The sequence below is a fragment of the Scleropages formosus genome, chromosome 6 (assembly GCF_900964775.1).
Source record: "Scleropages formosus chromosome 6, fSclFor1.1, whole genome shotgun sequence".
Classification (NCBI taxonomy): Eukaryota; Metazoa; Chordata; class Actinopteri; order Osteoglossiformes; family Osteoglossidae; genus Scleropages; species Scleropages formosus.
The window spans coordinates 15,099,137-15,123,891 of NC_041811.1; the positions used below are offsets into that span (position 1 = coordinate 15,099,137).

Consider the following 24,755-nt stretch of genomic DNA (forward strand, 5'->3'; position numbering starts at 1 on the left):
GCGGCCGTTTGAAAACATCACATTTCACCGATGTGCAGAACGTCCCATGGTTTACGACAAGGCCATTCACACATTGAATTCAGTGCATAGCTCCATAGAGAAACGCGCATTATTTCATTGGTCTCGTGTCCAAATAGAGCGAGCTCGAGGAAAAGTCCGAATTTGCATTCGTGTTCAGCACCGAACTTCACTATGGCTCCACAAGGTGAGACTAAATGCGAAGGACATAGTGCTTTAGGCAGAGAAGCACTGACTGTTAATACACATTGCAACCTTGTAAGTTACGGACGTGAGAAAGGCAAATTCCACAGAACTGAAGTGAAGGGTGAACCTTGCAACACACAAAAACAAACAAAAGGCTTCGAACTTTCTGTGAGCTAGAGCTACACGCCTTCCATCCAGTCCAGGTGACCGAGTAAAAGGAACTTTGTTGCTGGACCGTGCGACGCACTTAAGTTATTGTTGGTGGAACTTCTTCCGCGGGGCGTTAAGCGCTCAGAGAGGTGTAGCTACGGCGATCACACCTGTAAATGGCTTTCAGTACTTATCTTCGGGTAATTCTACTAAGTCATTCTATTTCAGGACACAGTATATTAAATTAAACGACACTCACCGCAACCTTGACAGAGCACTTGCGTGGCGTTCCTCCTCACGCTCCTCCGGGTCTCCACGGGCGGGAAGACCGCGTGGAACACCGACGTGTCGTTAGTGGGCTCCATGAAGAACATGTAGCGCGTGCCTCGCTTGAGCGGCGCGCAGCGCTCGCGCACCTTCCAGATCAGGGACACGACCGAGTCCTTCTCCAGACCCCCGGCTTTCACCTGCCACACCTGATGGACCCTCACCCTGACGTGGTAGAGCTCGGAGCCCGAGGTTCCGTTCGGGAGGGACTCCTCCGCGGCTTTGCCGACTTGCTCTTCGAAGTCCGCTATCTCGGCGCTCGCGGTCCGGTTCGCGGCGCCACGCGCCCTCAGCAGAGCTTCCCGCTCTAGCTGGTTGATGTCGCTCTCGCGACCCTCCTCCTGCAGCTTCCCCTCCACCACAACCCCGGAGCGGTGCACGAGCTCCTGCACCGAGGAGGGTGCCGGAGGAGAGCGCGCGCAGGTGAAGCTGGCGGAGCGCGTCCCGTGCACGGGGACGGTGGAGAAGGACGCGCAGATCCAGCAGAGAATCATGGGCAAGGCGAGGTGAGCTCGCATGGCCGGGCACGAGGGAGTGGGGAGAGGTGGGAGCAGGTAAGGACGAGCCAGAGAGCGGCTGGAAGTGCGAAGCGGGAACGCCGTGGCGTGACGGTCCGAACGAGAGTGATCTGTGGGAAGAATCAGCCGGGGGGCGGAGTTGCTGCACGGGAAAGTCTCCTAAAGCCATGTGTGAGAGGATTTCCGCGTCTACGGGAGGCATTAAATTCCTTCGCCCAAGTCTTGGCAGCACGTCGCCAGAGCGCCTCAAATGTCCTTAGCAGGGCAAGCCTGACTGGCCAAGTCGCCACATGGGTGTGGTGAGGAGTGAAAACGCTGGAAGGCCCCTAGTGAAGTCAGTCCCTGACTATTTTTGCACAGCTGCTGTCCGAGTGGCGCCCACAAGGTCAACCACCTTGCTCAGGGCTGCTACAGAAGGAGTTGAGCGGGGACTCGAACCAATAACCTCCTGTTTTGGAGTCTGCATCCATAACCAATAACTTTCCTGCTGTACTAATGAGCTCAGACTACTGCAACTCTGCACAAATATGTGAAGATAGCCATCCTTTTTTATTAAGGCTTGTAAAAAGTTGAAAATGGAAGGTTCAAAAAACTTATGCCTGCATCTATCAATTAAGTTTTAACTGGGTTTCTAGAAAACTTTACTTTTTCCACACACTGTTGATAACAGCTTTGTCCTAGCAGCGTGTGGTCCGGAGTGCATGTCCCATAAGTACAGGGTACTTGGCTAGCCAGGGTGCAGCCTGGATGGGACTTCACTCCATCACAGAGTGTAAAGTAAAACCAGTTTCTCCTGTTTGTCTCATATAGTTGTAAAAATATGGTTGTACATGCTACATTTATTGATTTAAAAAACATACGGCATGTACAGTAACAGTAATAAAAAGATGAAGAGAACATGCAGTCAGATTTTAAAATAATAGCTATCAATGTAAACCTCTAATATATGCAAAAAAAAAAAGTATTTTCTTTCTGTAGTTATTAATGCATCATTTACATTTATTTATAATTTTCAGTAACCTTCAGAGCTCTGTCACTCTGAATTGATATGAATAAAAAATCCTTGTCAGAATCCTTTTTGCCATTTGGAATCCAAGGTAAAAGTATGTGATATTGTAAGGTCCTGTGTACGAACCATGGAACATTACATTACATTAAACACACTGAAAAAATCTCTGGGGGTCCAAGTGCCAGTTGCTGCCCACCCCTCCTGAGAAGTCTAGCTTGAAAAAGACTTTTAAGTCAGTTTACAACTAATAATAACATTGTAGATGAGTGTTAGTTGACTTTATATCCCAGTTCAAATAGGCATGTCTCGTCCATCATGGCAGGCAGTCATCAGCTTCAGTCAGCATGGGGTGCTGGTATCATGGCTGGCCAGCCTCATCAGGTCTTATCATAGCAAAATAATGCTCAACAAGAAAAACTGTTAGTAAATGATGACTTAATGAGATGAGAGAGGTTAATACAAAAGGAAAAAAGAACAAACAACATGAATTATACTGGTTATTGATATGGCAGAGTGAACATGTAAGTCTTTAGCCAGGATTTAAAGGCTGAGACAGACGGAGCATTTTTGACAGTAACTGGCGGACTATTCCAGAGTTTAGGTGCTCTATAGCTAAAGTCCTGCCCTTCTACTGAGATCTTATTGATCACAGGTACTTTAAGGTAACCCGCATCCAATAAACGAAGACACCATCTTGAAATATAAAATCGATAATCTCACAAAGGTAGGTCACAGCAACACCATTTATTGTCTTATATTTATTTATACATGTTGCATGTGGAAGGGAAATAATGGTTTAATGTCATTGACTAAACATGAGAGCATTAACTGACATGAATCAAAATTAATTAATTCCACATTACGGTTCATGAGCCAGGTTCACAAAGCCACAAGTGCAAAAACTGGGAAAAAAATAACTAAAAACCCAGAAGACTAGGGTGTGTCTATTTCGACATTTTACAGATTTTGTGAGAGTGTATTTCATTACGAGGGATAAATTCACTGATAATTTCACTGATACAGGTTATTACATGCAAAATAGCCCAAAAAATTTCATGACCTACTTTCATGGAGTATGCGTTTTCTACACATACGGGTTCTAATAAGTCAGCTAAAAACGTGAAAAAGAATAAGGATCTGCTCTGACAACAGTGAGTACAATGAAAACCTGTTGCTTCAGTTTCACCTGCCACTCTTTTGCTCATGCACGGAAAATGCAATTTAGTAAGCTGGGCAGCTGCATCCGTCAAGTGCCTAGCCAGCTGAAAATTCCTGAGCAAAATGTGCAAAAGCACATCACTGCTGGACATTGCTTGGAAACATATTTCAATTTCAACCGTATTCCCAAGGGATCTCTGGCCCACAGGAATAGTAATGTATTCGCTTTCATATAGGCAACCTGTTTCTGAGTTCTGTGAAGCATGACTCACGTGGACTGTGCTTTCAGATTTGTATATTGAAGGAGTCTTTACATTTTTTTTTTTTATGAACGTGAGCACAGCTCTCAAAGATCACAAAGTCACTGCTGTAGGTAAGAAAATCAACTGGAATGTCTTGGAGGAAAAGGTGGGGTTGAGAAATGTGCAACTGTTTTGGGAAGTTAAACAAAATACAACTGTTTTGAATCAGCAGGAAAGGTTTGGGGGTAGAGGCCAGAAGACCAGACAAGGAGGAGTTGTACAGAGTCTAGATTAAACGTTATCAAAGTCTGGGCAAAGAGCTCCGAACATTCCATTGTAGTGCCTTTTCAGCCTTTTTGGAGATCCTGGACCAGTGGAGGAAGTTACTTGAGGTGAACTTGGTTTTCAGTAAAGCGAGTTTCTCTGTGAAGTAGATAAAATTGTCTGTTGTGAGGAAATCCAGTTTTCCTCTGCTATGAGAAGAAAGACACAGGAGGTTGAGGGGGATGAAAAAGAAGATGGTTTACCTAAACTAATGTAGTGTTTCTGGACAGTGAAATTAGCAATTCAAGAGAATGACATCCTTTCACTTCAGAGGAACTCTAGCACAGGCAGTCCCCAGATTACAAACAAGTTCTGTTCTTAAATCTGTCTTTAAGTTGGATTTTTATGTAAGTCGGAACAATTAGGTACGGTACGTGTCTAACGGCAGTCAAATGTTTCTTTTTGTATATAGTGTATTGTGTACCTTTCTATGCATAAAAAACATTAAAGAAACACTTCCAGATACACTAAAACACTAACAATACAGTAATAATACAACGTAATTATAATAATAAGAAATGTGAAAGTATTTATAATAGGGAGACAAAGAGATAGTAAATGTTACTACAGTATTTATAATAGGGAAAGAGAGGAGGACAGAGAGAATGTGCGCAGGTATAAAAAACATTGAAGAAACTTTAAAGTTCGCTTTTCCAATGTTACTTGGCGTTTTACCTTTTCCCGATCGCTTTATTCGCTCCTTGTGTTCAAGCATTCTGTGTCACTGCATGAGAAGAGCGACCTATAAAAATAAATTGAACTGAATTTATTATTTCCACTTTAGTTTCAATCGTGATTGTTTTCCTTTTCTTTTATGCATCACCATCACTTGTATCAAATTTACACTTTGGTGCCATGTTTAGGAGGGTAAAAACAAAAAAAATTAAAGCCAAATACAGTAACACACAAGACACTTAACAACGTGGTCCGTGTCATTATGAGCAGGCAGGCGACTGAGGTAGGTGTGTGTCTGCATGTGTGTGTGTCTGTGTAGACGCAATCATGGGATCTTTATTGACGGTACACAAGGGAGCAGGCAAGATTTGTGGTCGGGGACAGGAGTGGGTCGGTCGATGCACAAATGTAGGTCTTGGGGAGAATCCGATGTCATCGTCGAGCAGGCGACGCAAGTGTTGGGAGCCGTGGACATCAGGAGCGGGAACGAGGGATTGAGGAGAACAAGGGACTTGGAAGGACTGGTAGGTTGTTGTAGGTTCACTCGAAAGCGCTGAAGAGATGGGTTTCTCAAATGAGATTCAAATGAGGGTGTGCAGGTGCGGCTTCTTTCTGTTGCACTGCTCTGATTTTTGGGCAGGTGTGGACGTTCAGGGCGAGGTCGTGGGTGTGACGGTCCGACCAAAAAGAAGGAACTTTGTCCTACCTCGGGCTCACGTACCCATGAGCCGACGAACCGCTGCAGATGCACAAGGTTTTGATACATGCCGCAAAGTAGCGCCCATTTGTTCATTACGAATCCTTGTATGTAGCTCAAATTATGGTACACTTTACAGGGTGGTGTTGGTGGTTCGTAAGTACAGGTTGTACATAAGTCAGACATTCGTAACCCGGGGACTAGTCACAATCTGGACACTATCACAACTTATGTACAACAGTTTTTTTACACATCTTAACAAAAGTTGAGCCCCTGTGAAGACACACTTATGTGACAAGCAGCAGAGCAAGTGCTGATACAGCGCAAAATACAAGCGTTTAAAGGCAAAGATTCACCAGCCTACCTGTTCAGTAATTCACGAGCCAGACAAATTTGCTATATATGAAACTGGTCTATGACTTAAGAACTTAATTAGAACAGAAAGTTGGTTTCCTCCTAATCAATTCTATATGCAGCTAATCATTTAATGTTTTGCTCTAGCAAAACAAGGGTATTGGACAAACTGACTGCTTTGACAATACCAAGTCTGTATCTGCATCCATCTGTTGGTGAAATAAGCTTTTGTTTACTGAGTTAAAGCTTTGGAGAAAAGTGTCTGCTAACTGAAAAAAAATGTAAAAGTCAGCAACATGGACAGCTCTGGAGGATGGCAGGGGGGCTATTTGGATTGTCTCTCTTTCTCCCACTCAGGAGATCATGCACAGCAAGAGGGCAAACAACCCCTAACTCTGGTGAGCAGGAACAGCTCTAGAATGGACCTGGGTGTTGGAGTCCCCTGGCAGAGATATTTCTGACAGGTTGTAAATAAGAAAGGCCAATAACGAACCCTGGTGCAGCGCTAGAGCAGCCTGTTGGTGCTCAACTGCAGCTCCTCAGTCCTTTCTTTCACATCATGAAATTCACTAATACCCATTGCGGTCTAAGCATAATAATAAATAAAAACATTATAAGAAATTTCAAAAAACAGTGCAAGTTGTATGGTATTTACCTGGAAGCATGCAAATCAACATACAGCCAGAGGTTTCACATGGAAGCAGAGGGTGATGGACAAATGGCCACTTTGGGTAGATACTGAAGCTATAGGATCATGTACAGTTCGTTCACTGTCTGCTTTTTTGACACCTTCTCCACTATTTTGAAAACCTTACAGAAGCACTTACTGTTCACAATTACTATCTGTTGGTGTATTAAGCAACGCTCTGGCACATGATTTGAAGAGACAAGCCAGCATAACTACTACTAAAAAAAATTTTCATATAGCAGAATTTTGTTACTTGGAAGTTCAGAAACAGTCATAAACTGCAATGGCAGAAAGCTCAAAAATACACCTCTATTGCAGTAATTGCCACAAAATGTCAATGTTCGTATCATACTTTAACAAAGCACTGAATGAATTAAAACTATAATTATTAAAAGTCCAAAGCTGCAGCCATTGCAGTAATTTTTATGCAAACATTGTTTAAAGGATTTTCAAATCCCACACCTCAACACAAATAAAATATCATAACTCAGGAGGGCTGAAAAAAGTCCACATTTTGCAATCTTTAAAATGAATCTTATCATCCCCAATGTCATTATTTTCTGGTTCTTCATCAGGGCTCAGTAGCCCGATCAAACACACCCAGCAAGAACAACTGCTTTGAAACAGAGCCAGACACCCCACGTGTCAAGTGAAGGTCAAGCATCGCCCTTCACAGAAGCCCTACAGGTCCAACCAGCATAGCCGCTAACATCCAGCACAGTCAGCAGCTTGCACAAGCATGGAAACGCTGAGCAGAAGCCTCTCTTTGTGTCAATATTGCAGGATTTCTTCCATATAGAGAACTGAGATTTTAAAGATTTAGGAAGGGGTCTTTTTGTAAAATTACATTAATTAAATGTTTTCATACATAGATTTTTTTTTTTAATGGATAATGTAAGACAATTTGAGAAGACCATGTACTGTAATGAGTAACAGTAAACATGACAGTTAAAGCAACTTGCTACTAGATCCCCAATATTTACTCTCTTCAACATGTAATTCCTACATGTCAAATGTCATTTTCTGAGAGGTACAGCACTCATCTGTGAAAGTTAACCCAAAACCTTGTCCTAATCCCTGTAGAAACTGGTCTGTAAAGAGGGATTATTCGTCTGGAATTAAAATGTAGATCTACACACAAGGGAAACACCATTATTTCCTATCTGTTAAATAAAAACATTTTTAATCATTTATTGATTTATATCTTGCCCTTAAGATATATTATCAAAGTTATACTTTATGATTGCAAGGTAAAACTAAATTATTAATCCATAAATTAAACCGTGTCCTCACCAAAATATGATATGATATAATCCAGTATAGACAAGTACAGAAATACGTATTACTAAAATAAAAAAAGAATCTGTACTCATTCGATCGGTCAGCATCACCATTTTTACACAAATATTACTGTTCAAATAAAAAAATTTGTAGAAAGAAAACTATAAAGAATTACTTTATTCTTTAGAAATCAAAGAGTCATTCAATACTGTCTTTAAATTTTATACAGTTATTGGCCAGTGCTTTCCTTAATTTGTCTTCTACGTTAATACTTTTACTGTTCTACATGTTGTACTTTTCTTACCATATTATTTTAACATCTCCTCTGCCAATCCCTCACAATGACACGTTACATGAAAAGTCCTTTTTTCTTCTTGGTTTTTTTTGAATCCGTGGCCGAGGATACGGGCACCGTGGGTGATGACCATTCCGGTAACTTTCTTTTCACAGGTTGACTGACAGTCTGTAAAAACAAACAACATGGTAGGAACACAGCATTCTCTCACACTTTTATTTAACCATTTCTGCTTCAAAAACAGACAGAAAAAAATCGTTTTCTTAATTTTCTGTACTGAATTAGGGTTAGGAACCATAATCAATTTATTTTAAAATGTATCCCTATTGTTACCATAGGTATGCAAAGGATTTGAGGAACAGTACAAAAGAAAAGTGCTCTCTAACTTACTCAGGGGGTGCAGAAAATGTCACCAAAATGCAACAGCTACAACCTTATATCTTAGTAATTGGGCCAGTAAAGGTGATAACATCAAAAGCTTACTGTACACAATTTATAGCCGTATAATCTGTTCGAATCCAATTAGCACGCTGGTTCGTCAACTTATCAACACAACTGTGGCTGGAAATCTGGAATTTGATTTGTTCGTAAATCCATGTTACAACTGATTAAATATTAATAATAGACATCTCTCAAATTTATTTATGGGTTAAGTTCTGTAAATGTCTTGAATAAAACAAAACATATTACATTTGAATTTATTCGTTGACACATTAATTTAGCAGAGACTTTAAATGACGTATAGTACAACTCGGGGTAAAAACATTTCACAACAGATGAAGGGCTTTAGATGTAAACACACAACTGTCAAAGAACAGTCAGGTTGTCTCATGCCTCAAAATGCCCTATACGTCAGAAAGTATCTTGTGAAGAACCTTACAAGATTTCTGGCCACTCAAAAAAAAAAAGCACTGCTTTGTGAAGGTTTCCCTACTTAGTCACTTCAGGGTCAATGTACCCAGGTTCTGTGTAAATGTAGAAATAGACATAGATATGCCAATACAGGAAGCTCTGGCCATCTTCATTCGATTACCATCCATCACAATTTACGTAAGCCATTTATCTGCTCTTCTAAATTTCATTTCCTACTTAAGGGGCATTCGTTTTTGCCCCGCCATTCCATTTGGTGCTAAATGTTTTGTGAGCTCACTGTTCCACTCCAAGAACAAGAAAATGATTGCCATGTATATTTCTCTTTTGTGTCTATATTTGTATTTGTAAGAGAAAACTAATGTAAACATTGATGTACAGGTTCCAGTGAGCAAGAGGTTAAATGGTAAAATACAGGTACTAAACCAGAATCTAAATCGGAAAATAAAAGTATGAATGGCTAGAAAATGGCAAGAAACGACATGGACTGGACACATAAAATGAACTCTTCTAATTCATGTGCAGTGAAGTGAAATGTAAGGTAAGGCACTTCTCTTGACAGTCTCACAAATGCTTTGCAGGTTGTAAGACAAAGGTTGTAAGACAAAGAAGCCAACAAAGGATAATTTAGCCCTCTTGAAACCGGCCACTAAGAACATGAAACCCATGAAGAGCTTCCAGAAAAGAAACCCCTGTCAGCAAGGAAGAAGTTTTATATCGTTTGCATATGATCATTCAGCGTGATGTTACATCATCAGAACAAACAAAATGCTGTTTTCTCACACAAACCTGATAAAAGCACTGTTTAAACTAATAGACTGCTTAAAGTAACTCCATTCTAGGACATGCGGTTGCATACACAAATTTAGAGCCCACTGAATGCTTATAATATAGTAACATTTAATTCACAAAACAATTGTCAATAGTAACATTATTACCATGTGTCTCTAAAGAATCACACAGATCACCACCTGTCAATCTCTTTACCTCATCACTCAGTGAAGGACAAAAGCAGATACGACATGCCTGTATCCAGTGAGGAATTCAAGATAAAAGGTTCAAAGTAATCCTTGCCCTTTGTGTTGACTCAGAAAATTTCTGGTGTATATAATATGCAAATACTAATCCATTTTAGATGCAGGATGTATTGGGGAAATAATCATGCTTGGAAATCCAAAAATCTGGAAAATTCCATTTCTGAATAGGAAACATGAGAAAGGCCCACGGAGATTGGCAGCCTGCATCATTAGTGTGACACAAAGAGCTGCACTTTCTTCAGGGAGCCACGTGTCACGACCTTTGGCTCTGCTTAATCCTGTTTGTGGATCGATCCGCGTGCGGTTGCTCTGCCTAACAAGATGAGTGCAGCAGGACGGCCAGAGGCTAGCTTACCTCTGACCCCTTCCTCACTCCCGATACAAGCAGCTGCTTAGCCCCGACAGCTGGGCCACACCACCACTGTTGAAAATGCAATACCTGACAAAAATCACCCTCACATTTACACCATGTGTTGGAGCCATTCCTATTATTAAGTGGTTTCTCCCAGGTACATACAATTCTAGAATAACAATTTACAAAGAACCACCAAACCAGAGAAACGGAAGTCACTGCAATCCAGCTGACTGACCACTGGCGGCTGTCCTTCATTAGGGACCTTGTGCTTCTCCTCCAACTCCTACGCCCTAGAGACAATGGCTCCTTCCAACCTATACTCACACACACACACACAAAGCAGACCTGTCCATGTACCAGGACACTCCCTCCTGCTTTCTTGTCAGGGCTGATCGCAGATGGGGTTTTATTATACCCCTGATGCTGATATAAATGGAGACCACTCATCATCCCTAATTCCAATGCATTATGGATTTTTCCTCTAGTAAGAAAAATTTGCTGATATTTATATCAAAGTTTCTTGTTTTGTCACACATTCTGTTTAAAGTGACTTACTTGTTTATTGCATGCAGGTACAATACACATATGTAAAAGAAACACAGAGATCAGCAAAAACAGAGTAAGCAGGTATGGTACATAAACATTATATTCAACCATCTATTCCCTAAAACCCACCTTTGCTTCATCCCCTGAGGACTTACCCGCTCTGTGAACCTCCTGCACGCTTCCTGGATCGGACACCTACTGACCACCTGTCTGCCAGACCTCTACACTTTCTCCTACAATCAAGCCTGACCTGTGACCTCCACCTCTTAAAACCTCTTTCAAAAGTCCCCCCAAGGAAACATTTCCAAAAAGTCCTGATACGTTTAGCCTTTCATTCTCCTCTTAGACCCTACACTTACCTGCTTTCCCTTATTATGATTTCGTTACATTTCCATCTATGGTAACAAAGATTCCAGCAAACAGGAACTTTTCTTGAGAATACTCCAGACAGGGGTTCTTAACCTGGGCTCCAGTCCCCTTAGGGGTCCATGGTGCTTCAGGAAGACCTGTGAAGACTAGGTTAGCCTTCAAAACAACACTAAAGTTCAAAAAATGTTACCGTGCTATTCTTTTCTATGAAGCAACTCCATTTGAAGACAATCATGTTTCAGTGCAATAAACTGAGCACAATACACACACATATACACACACATTTTCTGAACTGCTTGTCCCATACGGGGTCGCAGGGAACCGGAGCCAACCCGGCAACACAGGGTGTAAGGCTGGAGGGGGAGGGGACACACCCAGGACGGAACACCAGTCCGTCGCAAGGCACCCCAAGTAGGACTCAAACCCCAGAACCACTGGAGAGCAGGACCCGGTCCAACCCACTGCACCACCGTGCCCCCCGAGCACAATAGTTTCTACAAATTTATTTGTGACCATTTTTTTCACAGAAGGTCAAAAGCTTTCATCAGTTTAAGGGCTCTGTGGCCTTAAAAACGTTAAGAATCTCTGAACTAAGAATCATCATAAAGAAGCAGAAGTCCTTCAGATTGGTCATGAAATCACACACACACACACACACACACACACACACATTTTCAGAACCACTTGTCTCATACAGGGTCGCAGGGAACCGGAGCCTACCCGGTAACACAGGGCGTAAGGCCAGAAGGGGAGGGGACACACCCAGGACGGGACGCCAGTCCATCACAAGGCACCCCCAGCGGGACTTGAACCCCAGACCCACTGGAGAGCAGGACTCGGTCCAACCCACTGCACCACCGCGCCCCCCCTAGCACAATAGTTTCTACAAATTTATTTGTGACCATTTTTTTCACAGAAGGTCAAAAGCTTTCATCAGTTTAAGGGCTCTGTGGCCTTAAAAACATTAAGAATCTCTGAACTAAGAATCATCATAAAGCAGCAGAAGTCCTTCAGATTGGTCATGAAATCAAGTGTGGTAATCATTTGTGAAAACATTTACCTGATTATCATAAAGGATGGTATATTGTGCATTTTTATTATACACATACATCAAATCACACTACATGTAACACTGCATTTAGTCACATTTTTCCCCCCTTGTGCACTGCCTGGGATAAAACATTGAACTGTTTTATCAAATCCATCTTCATCGTAAAGGAAGCTGGTTGTGAACGCAATTTAACAAAGCTTTGTTTCCTCCAACTCACAGTGGATTTACTAACTACAAAACGAAGACCTCATTAGGACCCAAAATTACTAACCCTGCATTGTCTGAGTAAAAATAGTTGCTATTATTTCTTGATTATGCCTTTGATTGGCTCAGTGCAGCACACTATAAGCGTCGGCACAAAAAGATCAAATATGCCTTTTCAAGACAGCATGTGCAGGACAACACTGGCCCAAGAATAACCGATGAAAAGCGCACTGTGGGCTGCTGATTAGGGGCGAAAGGGAAATTACAGTCCAGGTCACGGACAGAGTTTGAGCTCTCAAAAACAAAATTACAAAAGAAGAGTTGATAAAATCTTACATGCAAATCTGTTTACTGTAAAATTACAGTCAAGAAGACTAAGAAGTGTATGAAGGGTGGCTGGAGAATTTGAACATCCTTGTGTAACACCACCACAGGTGAATTAAAAACTGTCTCCAGAAATACTTAGTCTAGAAACTTTCCAAAAATGCTTTTCAATGCAGTAACATATCATAAAAAGACAGCACTATGAATATTTTTAATTACAATAACACTGTTATTTGTAACGGATGTGAATATTCTACCAATCACTTTCAGACAGTATAGGAAAGTATAATATCCTCCTGAGACCCAGCCATTCATTTCTGCCCACTCCAGAGAATGTGTATTTTTAAGTGCATCTCCTAAAGCACAGAGACACACACACACTCACACAAAATGCCTACAACCATTTGTCCAGAGCGGGGTCGAGGCGAGCCGGAGCCTAACCTGGTAACATAGGGTGTACGTCTGAGGGGGGAGGGGACACACCCCGGGCGGGACACCAGTCCGCCACAAGGCACCCCAAGCAGGACTCGAACCCCAAACCCATCACAGAGCAGACCCCACCCAAACCCGCTGGGTCACCGTGCCCCCACCTCTCCCAATCTATACATGGTACAATTCTGAGTCCAAATGCACAAAGGAGAGAGGGTATTATATACTTTTAAATGTACCACATTTGGGATGTGGCTTCTAAAACTTCTAGAAATGTATCCAAAAAAAATTCTTAGGGTCTCAGGAATATATGCTCACACTCGTCTATCACTTCAAGTGAATGTATTACAATGACCAATTCTGAAGACATTCTTCTTGCCACATCCACATGGAAAAACAGCAACCAGAACCTGGTATTGCAGCTATAGCGACCGCTTATATTCATGGGATGAAAAACAATTTTCTGCTTACCTTTGTTGAAAGAACAGAGGTCTGCTGCTGAGTGTCCTGATCTAGGTGTGGTTGATTTCTGGATGCTGACCCAGTGCCCTTGGTGCAAAAAGTATTGGAAGCAGAAACACTGTCTGAACTGCAAGGCTCTGCATTAGCTTTAGATCCTGATTCCTGAGGACGAGAGAACACTGCTGGTGTACCTTATTTCATAACAGGAAACCACATCGTGGCTTAGTCATCTAAACTAAACCTGCTATATATAAATACATTGGCATCATCAGTTCAAAATGGAGTGACATTTTTAAAGATGAAAACATTTTTTCGCTTTATTTTTAATTGCATTTTCTTCATTGTTCCATTTTCTAAAATTTCTATATGTTGCAGAGTGAAAGCAACCTGAGTTTCCACATCCAGTCATTAGTTGGGTGTAAAATACTCTCAGATAGAACAAAAAGAAGAGTGTGGGACCACCTTCACTCAATTCGCTTCTACAGTGTTTACAGTTTTCGCCTGGTATTCTGACAGCTGATCAACAACAAAATGACAACCGCTGCACATGTTTATGAGATGAACTGTTAAACAGCCAGCATCGAGTAAGAATTTCTGAATTTCATTTTGAAGTGACTTTAGTTTTAATGTAGCTGAAAATTAAAGAATTTTATAAGAACTCATACAAAATATTTTCATTTGCCACAGCTACAGTCAACATTTTAAGATAACTTTAACAGTAAATAAACTGAATTTTTAGCAACTTGGAAGATAAAAGGAATTGAACATGGCGCAAAGCTGATGAACACTAGACATTGTTATGTAATGAAATGGTCAACAGCACTGAATGTGAGTTTATGGAGATACTGAATTTATATTTTGAATACTTTAGACAAGTTTTAATTTTAATGTAGTTTGCTAATAAAGAGTGGTTTTATGTGCTGGGTGTACCCTGCCTTGCACCATGTTCCTCCAGGATACAGTAGACCATCACAGCCTTACATTGAACAAGCAGTTATTCATAATGAATGAATGAAAGCATTTTTTATTAATTATAATTTTAGCATTCAGTATTTTTACTTACAATAGCTCTGTCTGACATTTTTAAATAACCTAACCTGTTAATAAGTGGAGGAACGCAAGTATTATTCAGCATTTATTGACTGTAGTAGTGAAAGTGTTTTTGGGGTTACAAATAAATTAAGCAACAAGCAGATTTCCTATTTCAGTTGTGTTGTAAAGACTCAGTGTTATTATTTACCTTTTATTGGTTGTAAATGTGTGTCTAAAGTAAGTCTTGAGTGATTAACAAAATGAGTTAAAAGCAGAATTCTAGTCCCAATTATTTTCGCAGGTTGATGAGCCAGTGCAGTTGTATGCGTTAAAGCATTTCACATTCTTTCTATTCACAGGAATGTAAAATATTTCCTGTGCAAACACCTTCTGAGAGGAATCAAAGGTGAGCTCCTTGGTGTTCTGATGGTATTTGGTGCATAACAGTTTGGAAGCAGAAATTACCTTTAAACCCCGAAGCACAGCACTACTTTTGGGGTCCTGATTCTGGAGGGTGGGGGAACATTGCTAGTGTAACTTATTTCATCATGGAGATCAACATCTTTCCCTAGGGATCTAAACTAAACCTGCTGCAAGTCAGTATTTTTATGCTGAAAAGCTTTCATTAACATGCACAACAATGTAAAACATTGAAGTTTCTGCACAAAGACCTTTGGAGAGGAGTCAAAGAACAGCGCCTGGGTGTCCCGGTCCAGTTGTAGCTGGTTCCAGGATGCCAGCTCCATGGCTTTGGAATGCAAAGTTTTGGCAGTAGAAACATCCTCCAACCTGTCAGGACCTGATTCCTGAGAGAAAGACATCCAGAACATGGACATACACCTTATGCACCAGTTCATTATGCCTTATTTCAAAAAATCTCTGCCAAAAGAGAAACTTGCAATTGTTTGGCAAAATCAAAACAAAGTAAATGCCTGGATTCACTTGCAAGAAACAAATCACTTCACTGTCAGCAAAATGCATAAGAGAAGAAAGGATCTACAATGCCCTACTCTCTTGTGAAATGCATGATATTTATGAATGCCAGCTTCCCTCAGATCTCCATAAGAGCAGTGGGTGGGATGCCTCATTCATCCTTATATGCATATGCATTGTTTTCAAGGCACTGACAACTTCGACAAACTAGATGGGCAAATGTTTTACATTTCAAAGGAAGACAGTTTAAAATGCCTTGACATCTCCACTGTCGTAACAGTAAAAGTAGATTTACTCTCATCTAATGTGTTCAAAAGTATTACTGCGGGAAGACAACAGTTAGGAGTAACAAAGAAGTGGAAATGTGGCTTACCTCAGGCATGGAAATTTCACTGAAGAGCTCGTCGTCACTCAAAGGGAGCCCTTCAAGGTCCGACTTTGCCGTTGACTTCTTGAACGAGGATAGTCCCTTTTCATTCCTCATTGGTTTGTTCTATTAAAAATTTCAATTGGCTGTACTCAGAACAGGGAGAAACTCAAGATGTGTCGGACAAGTCCTGGCTGCAAAACACTGTTTTATTAGACTTGCACTAAACAAAACTATGAAGATGGTTTAAGACAAACTGAGCTTTTCAACTAAGAAAAGGGCAGCAAGCACTATGACAGTTAAGAGCAGTAACCAAGTTGTTGGTCCAATCTCAGGAGGAGTCTCACAACCAAGTCTTTGAACAAGGAAATTCACTTGTACTGCTAAAATAAAATGTTGTGTAGCTTATAAGTGTAAGTAGGGGTAGGTAACAATGTCAGCTAGGGAAAAAAAAAAATAAGTAGAAAAATGACGCACCATGTATATTCAAGGTATTTCTCACATGGAAAGCAGCGATGTCTCACTATGGAACTAAATCCACTATCTCAGCTCCCAAGATCCTGCACTAAGACTACTGCAACAAGAAGCGTGCATAGGGAAGACTAACTTCTCTTCTCATATTTTTATAAAAGTCACAACAATTATGCTGTACAGTTACAATTACTCTGAGGCACACTTGAACCATGCTGTTTTGTGCCATCCTCAAGAAATTGAGTCTGGCCTGTTTGTGAAAGACGTTTTTTTTTCCTGTAAAAATTTTTGAACTGGTTAGAAATGAGTCAAAACAATATAGTGATTTAAAGAACTATAATGCCACTAATAATTAAATAAATGGAAATATTTCATTTTATGCACAATAAATCTTAGAAAGTTCTTCAGGATTTTTTGTTAAAAAAAGAAGTACGTATTTTAAAATACAATGTTAAAGTTACCTGAAACATATTTTAAATTAGTAAGTATATCATAATTAAAAAAATCTTTGCTTTCTTAAACAGCACTGAACATTAATTTCTGCAATAAATATAATTCTGAATTTAAAACAGACCCAGAACATAGCATGTGGCAATATATTGATTGTTTGGATGATGTTTAAATCACAGCGGGGTGTGGCGGCGCAGCGGGCTTGGCCGGGTCCTGCTCTTTGGTGGGTCTGGGGTTCACGTCCTACATGGGGTGTCTTGTGACAGAGTGGCGTCCTGCCCTGGGTGTTCCCCCTCCTCCTCTAGCCTTTCGCCCTGTGTTGCCAGGTTAGGCTCCGGCTTGCTGTGACCCCGCTCAGGACAAGTGGCTTCAGCCAATGTGTGTGCGTGTGTGTGTCTTTAAATCACAGGTAAGGTAACAGCCTGTAGAATTAATATCTTCCTCTTGGGACTGATTGAATTCTTGGACACCTGACAGAAAACACCCTGCATATCTTCTTCACCAGGTGCATTTCCTGGGTTCAAGCATCAACACGCTTGGATGAAGTGCTGCTGCCCCCTGTTGATCATATTCACTGACTGCTACATAGGAGAACATTTTCTGTTCATGATGATGGAGTTGAACAGAATGCCCCTGAAGAACAAATGTTAAAAATGTTCTGTATGTTGTTCTCTGTCTTACACACAGATAATAGTGGTTAGAGCTACTGGCTTTGGATCTAAAATCACAGGTTCAATCCCCACCTCCAGCTGTAGTACCTTTGAGTAAGGTACTTACCCTAACTTGCTCCAGTAAAATAACCCAGCTGTATAAATGGGTAAATAATTGTAACCTTAACACTGCAAGCTGCTTTTGAGAAAAGCGTAAGCTAAATGAATAAATGTATGTAAATGTAAATCTTTAACAAAAATACACCCTATAACGAATACTATTTTAAAACATTTAATTCAGATAAAAGGTGCCCAGGAAGCAGGTATGCCTGGTGCAGTGGAAACTGACCTCTAGCTCGATCCAGGTGAATTCCTTCTTCACCACTGGAGGTGCAGCCTCGTGGGCAGCAGGAGCAGTAGAGGGAGGAAGGGTGGGGACTCCTGTCTTCTGCAGTTCTGCCACAGTCAGCTGGATGATGAAGCTACTTATGTCTTCAGGCACCAGGGCTCGAATGGCCTTCATATTGCTGAGATCTGGAGAAGTATGGGGACAATATTATTGTTATTATTAAACTGCTTAGTGGACATCTTTCTCCAAAGTGGTGTGAATTTGTCTCCATTTATACAGCTTAACCAGGGCCAGGTCAGTGAAGAATAGGGAAGAGCCTTTTGCAAAACTAAAAAAAATTAAAAAAAAAAAAAAAAAAAAATGGGTATTTGGTCGAGATGTTTAATGTCTTATGTTTTTTTTTCCTGCAGAGCTATGGTGTGCAAAGTCAGGCTGTCACTAATACACACACACACACACACACACACACACACACACACACACACACATACACATACACATACACACACATTTTCTGAACCGCTTGTCCCATAGGGGGTCGCGGGGAACCGGAGCCTAACCCAGCAACACAGGGCGTAAGGCTGGAGGGGGGCACACCCAGGACGGGACGCCAGTCCGTCACAAGGCACCCCAAGCGGGACTCGAACCCCAGACCTACCGGAGAGCAGGACTGTGGTCCAACCCACTGCGCCACCGCGCCCCCCCGTCACTAATAATGTGTTCATTATTTAACAACAGAGCATTCATTTGCTACAAGTGTTTGAGAACACTGGTAAACTACAAAGTTAAGTGTTCTGTGTTTAACTAGATGGTGGCAGACTGTAAACAAACAGATCTGTAATGTCTGGAAAAACAAACTTACATTCAGTTCTCTTGGGACTCAGTAAACAGTGTCTCCTACTGATATTAATGCAAATTCATAAGTTTTTTTTGATTCTACCATTTTTCACACTTATCTATCAGGGTTTGGGGGAAAAAAAGTCAAAACAAATTGTTTAATGATCCCTTTACAAGTTTGAATGTGCAATCTAAAGCACAGACTACAAATACAGAGTCAGCATAATAAATTTATTTTTGTAAGCTTTCTCTAATCCAAACTCCAAAAATGAATCCTTTACCAATTCTGCTGTTCTAAAATGAAAAACTTGAACCTTCAGTTGATGTCCCAGCCACAGTGACTGCTTTATTGAGGTATCAGAAATGAGCCCAGTGTTTGCAGAGTTACTCAAGCACTGTCTTAAATCAAAGCTCAGGTGCATTTTTCCAAAACCTGGAGGAGCAGCAGATTTATACTGCCCTCATAATAGCTCGCAAGATGCCAGAGGCAGACAAGATCCATTTTTAAATCTCCTTACTTGACTCGGTTATAAGCTCAAAGAGAAAGTGAATTATGTGTGACACTTGGTGTTTGAGCTGGGGTTTCACAGACAAACTCTGAAGCTGGTAAGAGATAAATATGCAGTCAGCAGAAAACCAGGGAAATGGGTCATTGCACTCGTTCTACAAAACCTAGCGGCCTCAGCGAATAACATCCTACACACTATGCCTATGACTGATGTCACAGGAGGGGCAGTTTACCCAGGAAAACACATTTTACTCCATCTGTATAGGTGCTCTGAATAATCATAAGCTGAAGGAAGAGGTCAGTAAGGTTGTGTAAACTGAAGACACTGGAGCAGTCTAACCAACATAAACCAACACCCCTTGCTCGTTACCAAGGAGTCCCACAGGAGCTGCAAATGCGGTTTTGTTTACTTGCACATTTTGGTTTTTCGTTTGTTGTCTTTCAAACTCACTAAAAGCCTGTTACAATAAAGCCCTTTACCTGAGTTGATTGGGTGGGAAGTGATGATACGGGTGATGGTGGCACGATTTAGCGCAGACAGGCCTGCCCTCTCTGTGTCCAGTGGGCATCCAGCCCTGAAAGACTGCAGAAGGTGAGATTCCACCACAGCCAGGGGCAGGCTGCGCTGGTCACACACCTGTCTCTGTTCACACACAAACACACAAAGACAGCCGATTAAAAATCAAACTCTGAAAAGGATCTCACAAATTTTACACAGCTTCTGGTAGAGGCTATGGTGATGTCCCCTTGGATTACTGCAAGTCTCTCCTGTCTGCCCTAACTGCCTCCTCCATCAAATCTCTCCAACTGACACAGAATGCCATTGCACGAGTTGCGTTTAACCTGCCAAACCCTCCCATTTGTCGCCTCTCCTTGATCTCACCCCTCTCACTCAGAACTGCTGAATTTTTCTCAATATTAATGAAGGATCTCAAAGCACATCTCTCTGGGACTCATTTCTCTCCAGATCTGCTACATACTCCACAAAATTACATGGCATTTGACTAAAATACCTTTGTACTTCCTATCATCTCTATATGCTGCTAGTGATGTAATGCTACTTTTAATGTAACCTGATTTACTCTCTAATAGTTCTTTATGCAGGTACCTACGTAATGTATACTGGTTTAAATGGTGACATCAGACAACCTGACTGTACTTTTAAATTTTATGCCTGCGTCTATGTATGTCTCTCTGTCAGTGAAAATCATTTGTTTTCCCCAGGTGGTTTGTTGCTTTGGGCAAAAGCATCTACTAAATGAACAACCGTAACTATAAAATACAAAAAAACACACAACAGCCGAGAAGATGGGTATAACAGACAGGAGAGAGTATTGCCAACATTCCCCACATCATAAGGCATGCACTGGAATATCTATTGTGAACTGTTCATGGATTAAAATGTCATGCTTCTCCACATTTAAATTAAATATGAAAATTTTGGTAGCGCAGATCACGTCATGTTACGTTTTTTCCATTCTGGCATTGTCTAAGCTCAGCTAGAACCGTTCAAAATAGATGGCATACTGTATATATGACATGCTGTGAGCAGTGTAACTCTGCATACCAAGCTCTTTCCTTCCTCCTGGAACAATCTGTAGGTTACAGCAACACTGTCTGGCAGAGATGTAGCGCTCACCACTAGTCCAGTTCTTTCTGTGCACAGAGATGTTGAACTGGAGGTCACCTTGGCCTTGGGGAGAGAAAGGACAAACACTGTAAACTTAAGATTATCTCTGAATCAAGGAGAGGACATAAACTCATTCCAATGTATTGCCATGTTATGTTAGTCTGCACAATAAAAACAGGTGGCAGCTAAAAGACAGCACACATCCATATCCAAGGGGTCTGAACTCTTGTCTCAACTGATATCCTTGTTGAATACTTTTCTGACAAATCTGACAAGTTTCAAACTGTTAATGACTGCAGAGTTTTATGAGAATGGTCAAAGAGAATTTATTCATTTAGCAGATGCTTTTCTCCAAAGTGACGTACATCTCATAGAAAATACAATTTGTGCATCACATGAGGAGAAAGAGTCATAGTTGCAGATGCGTGATTCTTAAGTACAGTTAGTTTGTTTCCTTCACCATATGCACCAACGTTCATCACACAAGTAGCTGCATAAAACTTTACCAGAATATCGCCAATTCCTAATCACTTTCCTAGTAGTTTTTCTTTTTTGAGATACATATAAACATTTACGTTACAGTTAGGTTTCAGCTTCATTTATGACACTTGAGTGAAACACCTGTCCTTGATGAGGGGGTGCATCAGAAGGCCACATAGAGCAAAAGCTGAGTAACCCTGCTCAAAAGCCATGTTCCAATTACAGCCTGAGAAAAAATTAGCTGTCAGACACAAACCACTACCCAGTCATTGCTGCTTGATGACTAACCTCAGGAAAGACAGCCCTACCTGTAGGCCATGGGTATGGCAGAACTCAGTGATGATTTGGAGCAGTGGTTCCAGCATGCGGGACTTAGCTTCTGAGACACCTTCAACCTGCCTTAGGCTGGTCACTGTGCAAGGCCTGGAAATGCAGAAAACCTCAATTAAACAAACAGCAGTTATGCACACAAATGGTCTCCCAATAGCATCCCAGTTCTTAGTTTCCTCATGGGAAATATTTAACATTCAACATAGAGGTAGCAGCAGGCATTGCGATTAGAGCTGTCACCTTTTGACTTGAAGAAACCAGGTTCAAATCTGACAGTCGGGTTAAAAAGCAAGTAAAGTAAAATAATATTTTGTATTTATTTGTACTATTTAAATCAACAGAAATGCAATTTCTTTGAGAAGAAAACATTAGTAAACCCTACATTTATCATTGTATCAAATGTCTAAATTTAGAATGAAGTGCACTAAAAGAGGCATCAAGCAATTTTGAACTCCACCCTCCAAAACAACATGGAATAATAAAGAAAAGTTCAAACCACTGACATTATGTCTAGGCCAGGTTGGCCCAGCAGATTCACCCAAGAGCTGACTGAAAGATACTACAGAAAGACCCCCAGGAAAATATCGAAGGATTTACAGGCAAGTCTTGCCTTAGTTAATATCAAAGTCCCAGTCAAGCATCCAAAAGAGCTACTGTATATCACCCTACATGTTAGGTCACAAAAATATATGGACGCACAATTTACATTTGTCAAAACAAACAAAACCACAATGCACATCCAAAGGGACTATGCAGAAAACAATAATACATTCCTGCTCTCTGCTCCAGTACATACAAACTTGACACTTTGTCTGAGGCCACAAAACACAGATTATTACTTGAATTTCGCCATGTCAAGTAGGATTTTGTTAGTGGCCAGTATGGCTGGTGGAATGTCTTTCTCACTGGCTAGTTTCTGGCGACCAGTCACTAGCTTGGCATAGAGTTCTTCCTGCAAAACAAAAGAAAGTAATAAAAACCGGAAAGTCATTCTAACATTTCTATAACGAACCTTCCACACGATTCTAGCAATGGTAAGTGAAATCATGAGCGTATTGTTAGACAGCCTTCACAGAAACAATAGCCAACACTAAAAGCATACTAAGTCGCTTTATTAGTCCCAGTGGCATTTCAGTCTGCTCAAAACATAGGAATCCGCTACTGTCAGCCTTCAGGGTGTCCTCTTAAACAATGAGATTCTGGAGTTGCACCATGAAATTCAGTCTGCACACAGCTGATGGAGGTGCAGGTTTCTGTGCAATTATCATCCAGATGGTTCATGGCCATGAAGGATCCATGAAGGATTAAGAGCAACAGTTACAGAGAAGTGAGGAACTACACCCAATACAACCACATAGCTTGTACCTCATCTAGGCTTTCAGTACCTGATAAAATAGAAACACAACCACCAGAACATCCAGCATCACATCCAACATCATTACATTAATTTATTTACTAAAAAGCACCTATTGTTTCATTTCACTTTACCTGTAGTTCCAGCTCCCTGGGAGAGACAGCAATGGTTTCTTTCAAAAGGGATCCAGGAAGGAGAGGCTGTACCCTGCAAAAGAGGAAAAAAAAAAAAAAAGAGTAAAAATATTGACAAACTTAATTTGCTTCAACAATTTTTCATTTCTGAGGGCAATTATATTGACATTTACTCATTTAGCAGATGCTTTTCTCCAAAGCGACATACATCTCAGACAAAAATACACAGAGTGCATAGCATGAACATTAGTTATACAGCTGGGTAATTTTGAGCAATTTAGGGTAAGTACCTTGCTCAAGGGTCTGCAGCTGGAGGTGGGAGTCAAACCTACAGCCTTTGGGTCCAAAGGCAGCAGCTGTAACCGCTATGCTACCAGCTGTCCCTGGTACAGTTTTGTGTGTCACGTTCCAAAACTATTTTTGATCGCAGTGTAATTACTAAGTCTCATATGCTGGGGTGTTGTACTGCGTTATGTGCAGGAATGAGTGTGCTGCCTGCCTGGTACAAGATATCAGCCAAACAAGACACACTGTGATTGTACAGATGACATCCAGTACCTGGTAGATAAAGTGCCAACAGTCATGGGGACTTTCCCACTTGCTGGTGTAGTATGGAGACCTGACTGAGGTTTCTGAGATGGAAGTAAAGGGATAATAACCAGGTTAGCCTATTAACAGCAACATAATATTTTTGGTGAAGTCCTTTGAAACACTGAGAATACAGCAACACTGATAAAGATCCAATAACTCACCCGAGGAGAGACAAAATTAGATCTGGTGTGGACTGGTCTACAATGACACACAACACAGACAGATTAGCACTCAAGGAATGAACATACAACCAGACTGCTGCAATACAAAAAAAACTGTTTCGCTGCTGCTGAGGGTTTTGGAACTTAGTGATTTAATATTTTTTCATTATTTTCTGATATTTAGCACAAGAGGGGAAAAACAAGCAATGGGCTCAACTTGTATTAAAAAAGTAAAGCCTTTCATATGTAGGATTTCGGAGGAATGATGGCAGAGCACACTTCAAGCTTACCGAAAAACATTTTATTTGTCGGGATATATAAATATTCAGTTAATTTTTTTGCCATTTACTTCTTTAATTCTGAATTTATCCTATAATCACAGCAGCAAATTTGGGCTCTCTGTGATAAAATGCTGAAAAGCTGAAGCCAGCACATTTATGACAGAATTAGTCAGAGCTGAGAGGAGATATCACACCCATCATGTGGATTTCAGTAGGTGCCATAAAATTTCACATTCATGCGAAAAAGCACATGCTTAAAATGTAAGCCAGTTCCCTAAGGGGAACTGTGACAGGGATGTGAAGAACAAACCCAGAATTTAATTAAAAAGGATGGTCTTAGCTGCACCACACTTGGGCATACATATGAGATGTTACAGTTCCTTAAAAAATTTAATACGCTAAAGTATGCTTACAAAATCCACTAAGTACCCAAGTCATTTGGAGCCTTTTTAAAACAGTTTTTATACCTTCACTGCAAAACAGTAAACAGAAACTTCCAACACCACCCAAAAGGCTACACATAATGCTACCCTATATTTAGGCTCCTCCTTCTCAGAGGTAATATTCTAAAAGGTAAACTCTGAGATCCACTATAACCTCATACTTTGTGGAAATGTTAATTCTGATC

At 40.9% G+C, this 24,755-nt stretch overlaps 1 protein-coding gene across 5 annotated transcripts in view; it reads right to left on the reverse strand.

The window, feature by feature from the left end:
• Positions 1–7,866: 7,866 nt before the first annotated feature.
• The window catches only part of wrn (WRN RecQ like helicase), a 33,536-nt gene continuing 16,647 nt past the window's right edge, over positions 7,867–24,755 (reverse strand). For 3 of the 5 annotated variants that reach the window (XM_018744761.2, XM_018744760.2, XM_018744765.2), the window contains 13 exons: positions 23,847–23,883; positions 23,653–23,726; positions 23,095–23,167; positions 22,446–22,558; positions 21,585–21,699; positions 20,734–20,859; positions 19,647–19,809; positions 17,822–18,006; positions 15,908–16,027; positions 15,273–15,407; positions 15,067–15,108; positions 13,579–13,731; positions 7,867–8,090 (listed from right to left, as the gene is read on the reverse strand). In XM_018744761.2, coding sequence (XP_018600277.2) covers positions 7,977–8,090; positions 13,579–13,731; positions 15,067–15,108; positions 15,273–15,407; positions 15,908–16,027; positions 17,822–18,006; positions 19,647–19,809; positions 20,734–20,859; positions 21,585–21,699; positions 22,446–22,558; positions 23,095–23,167; positions 23,653–23,726; positions 23,847–23,883 — 1,450 coding nt within the window. In that variant the 3' untranslated portion in view covers positions 7,867–7,976. The remainder of the gene's footprint in view (positions 8,091–13,578; positions 13,732–15,066; positions 15,109–15,272; positions 15,408–15,907; positions 16,028–17,821; positions 18,007–19,646; positions 19,810–20,733; positions 20,860–21,584; positions 21,700–22,445; positions 22,559–23,094; positions 23,168–23,652; positions 23,727–23,846; positions 23,884–24,755) is intronic. The other 2 variants (XM_018744763.2, XM_018744762.2) reach the window with 2 other exon arrangements.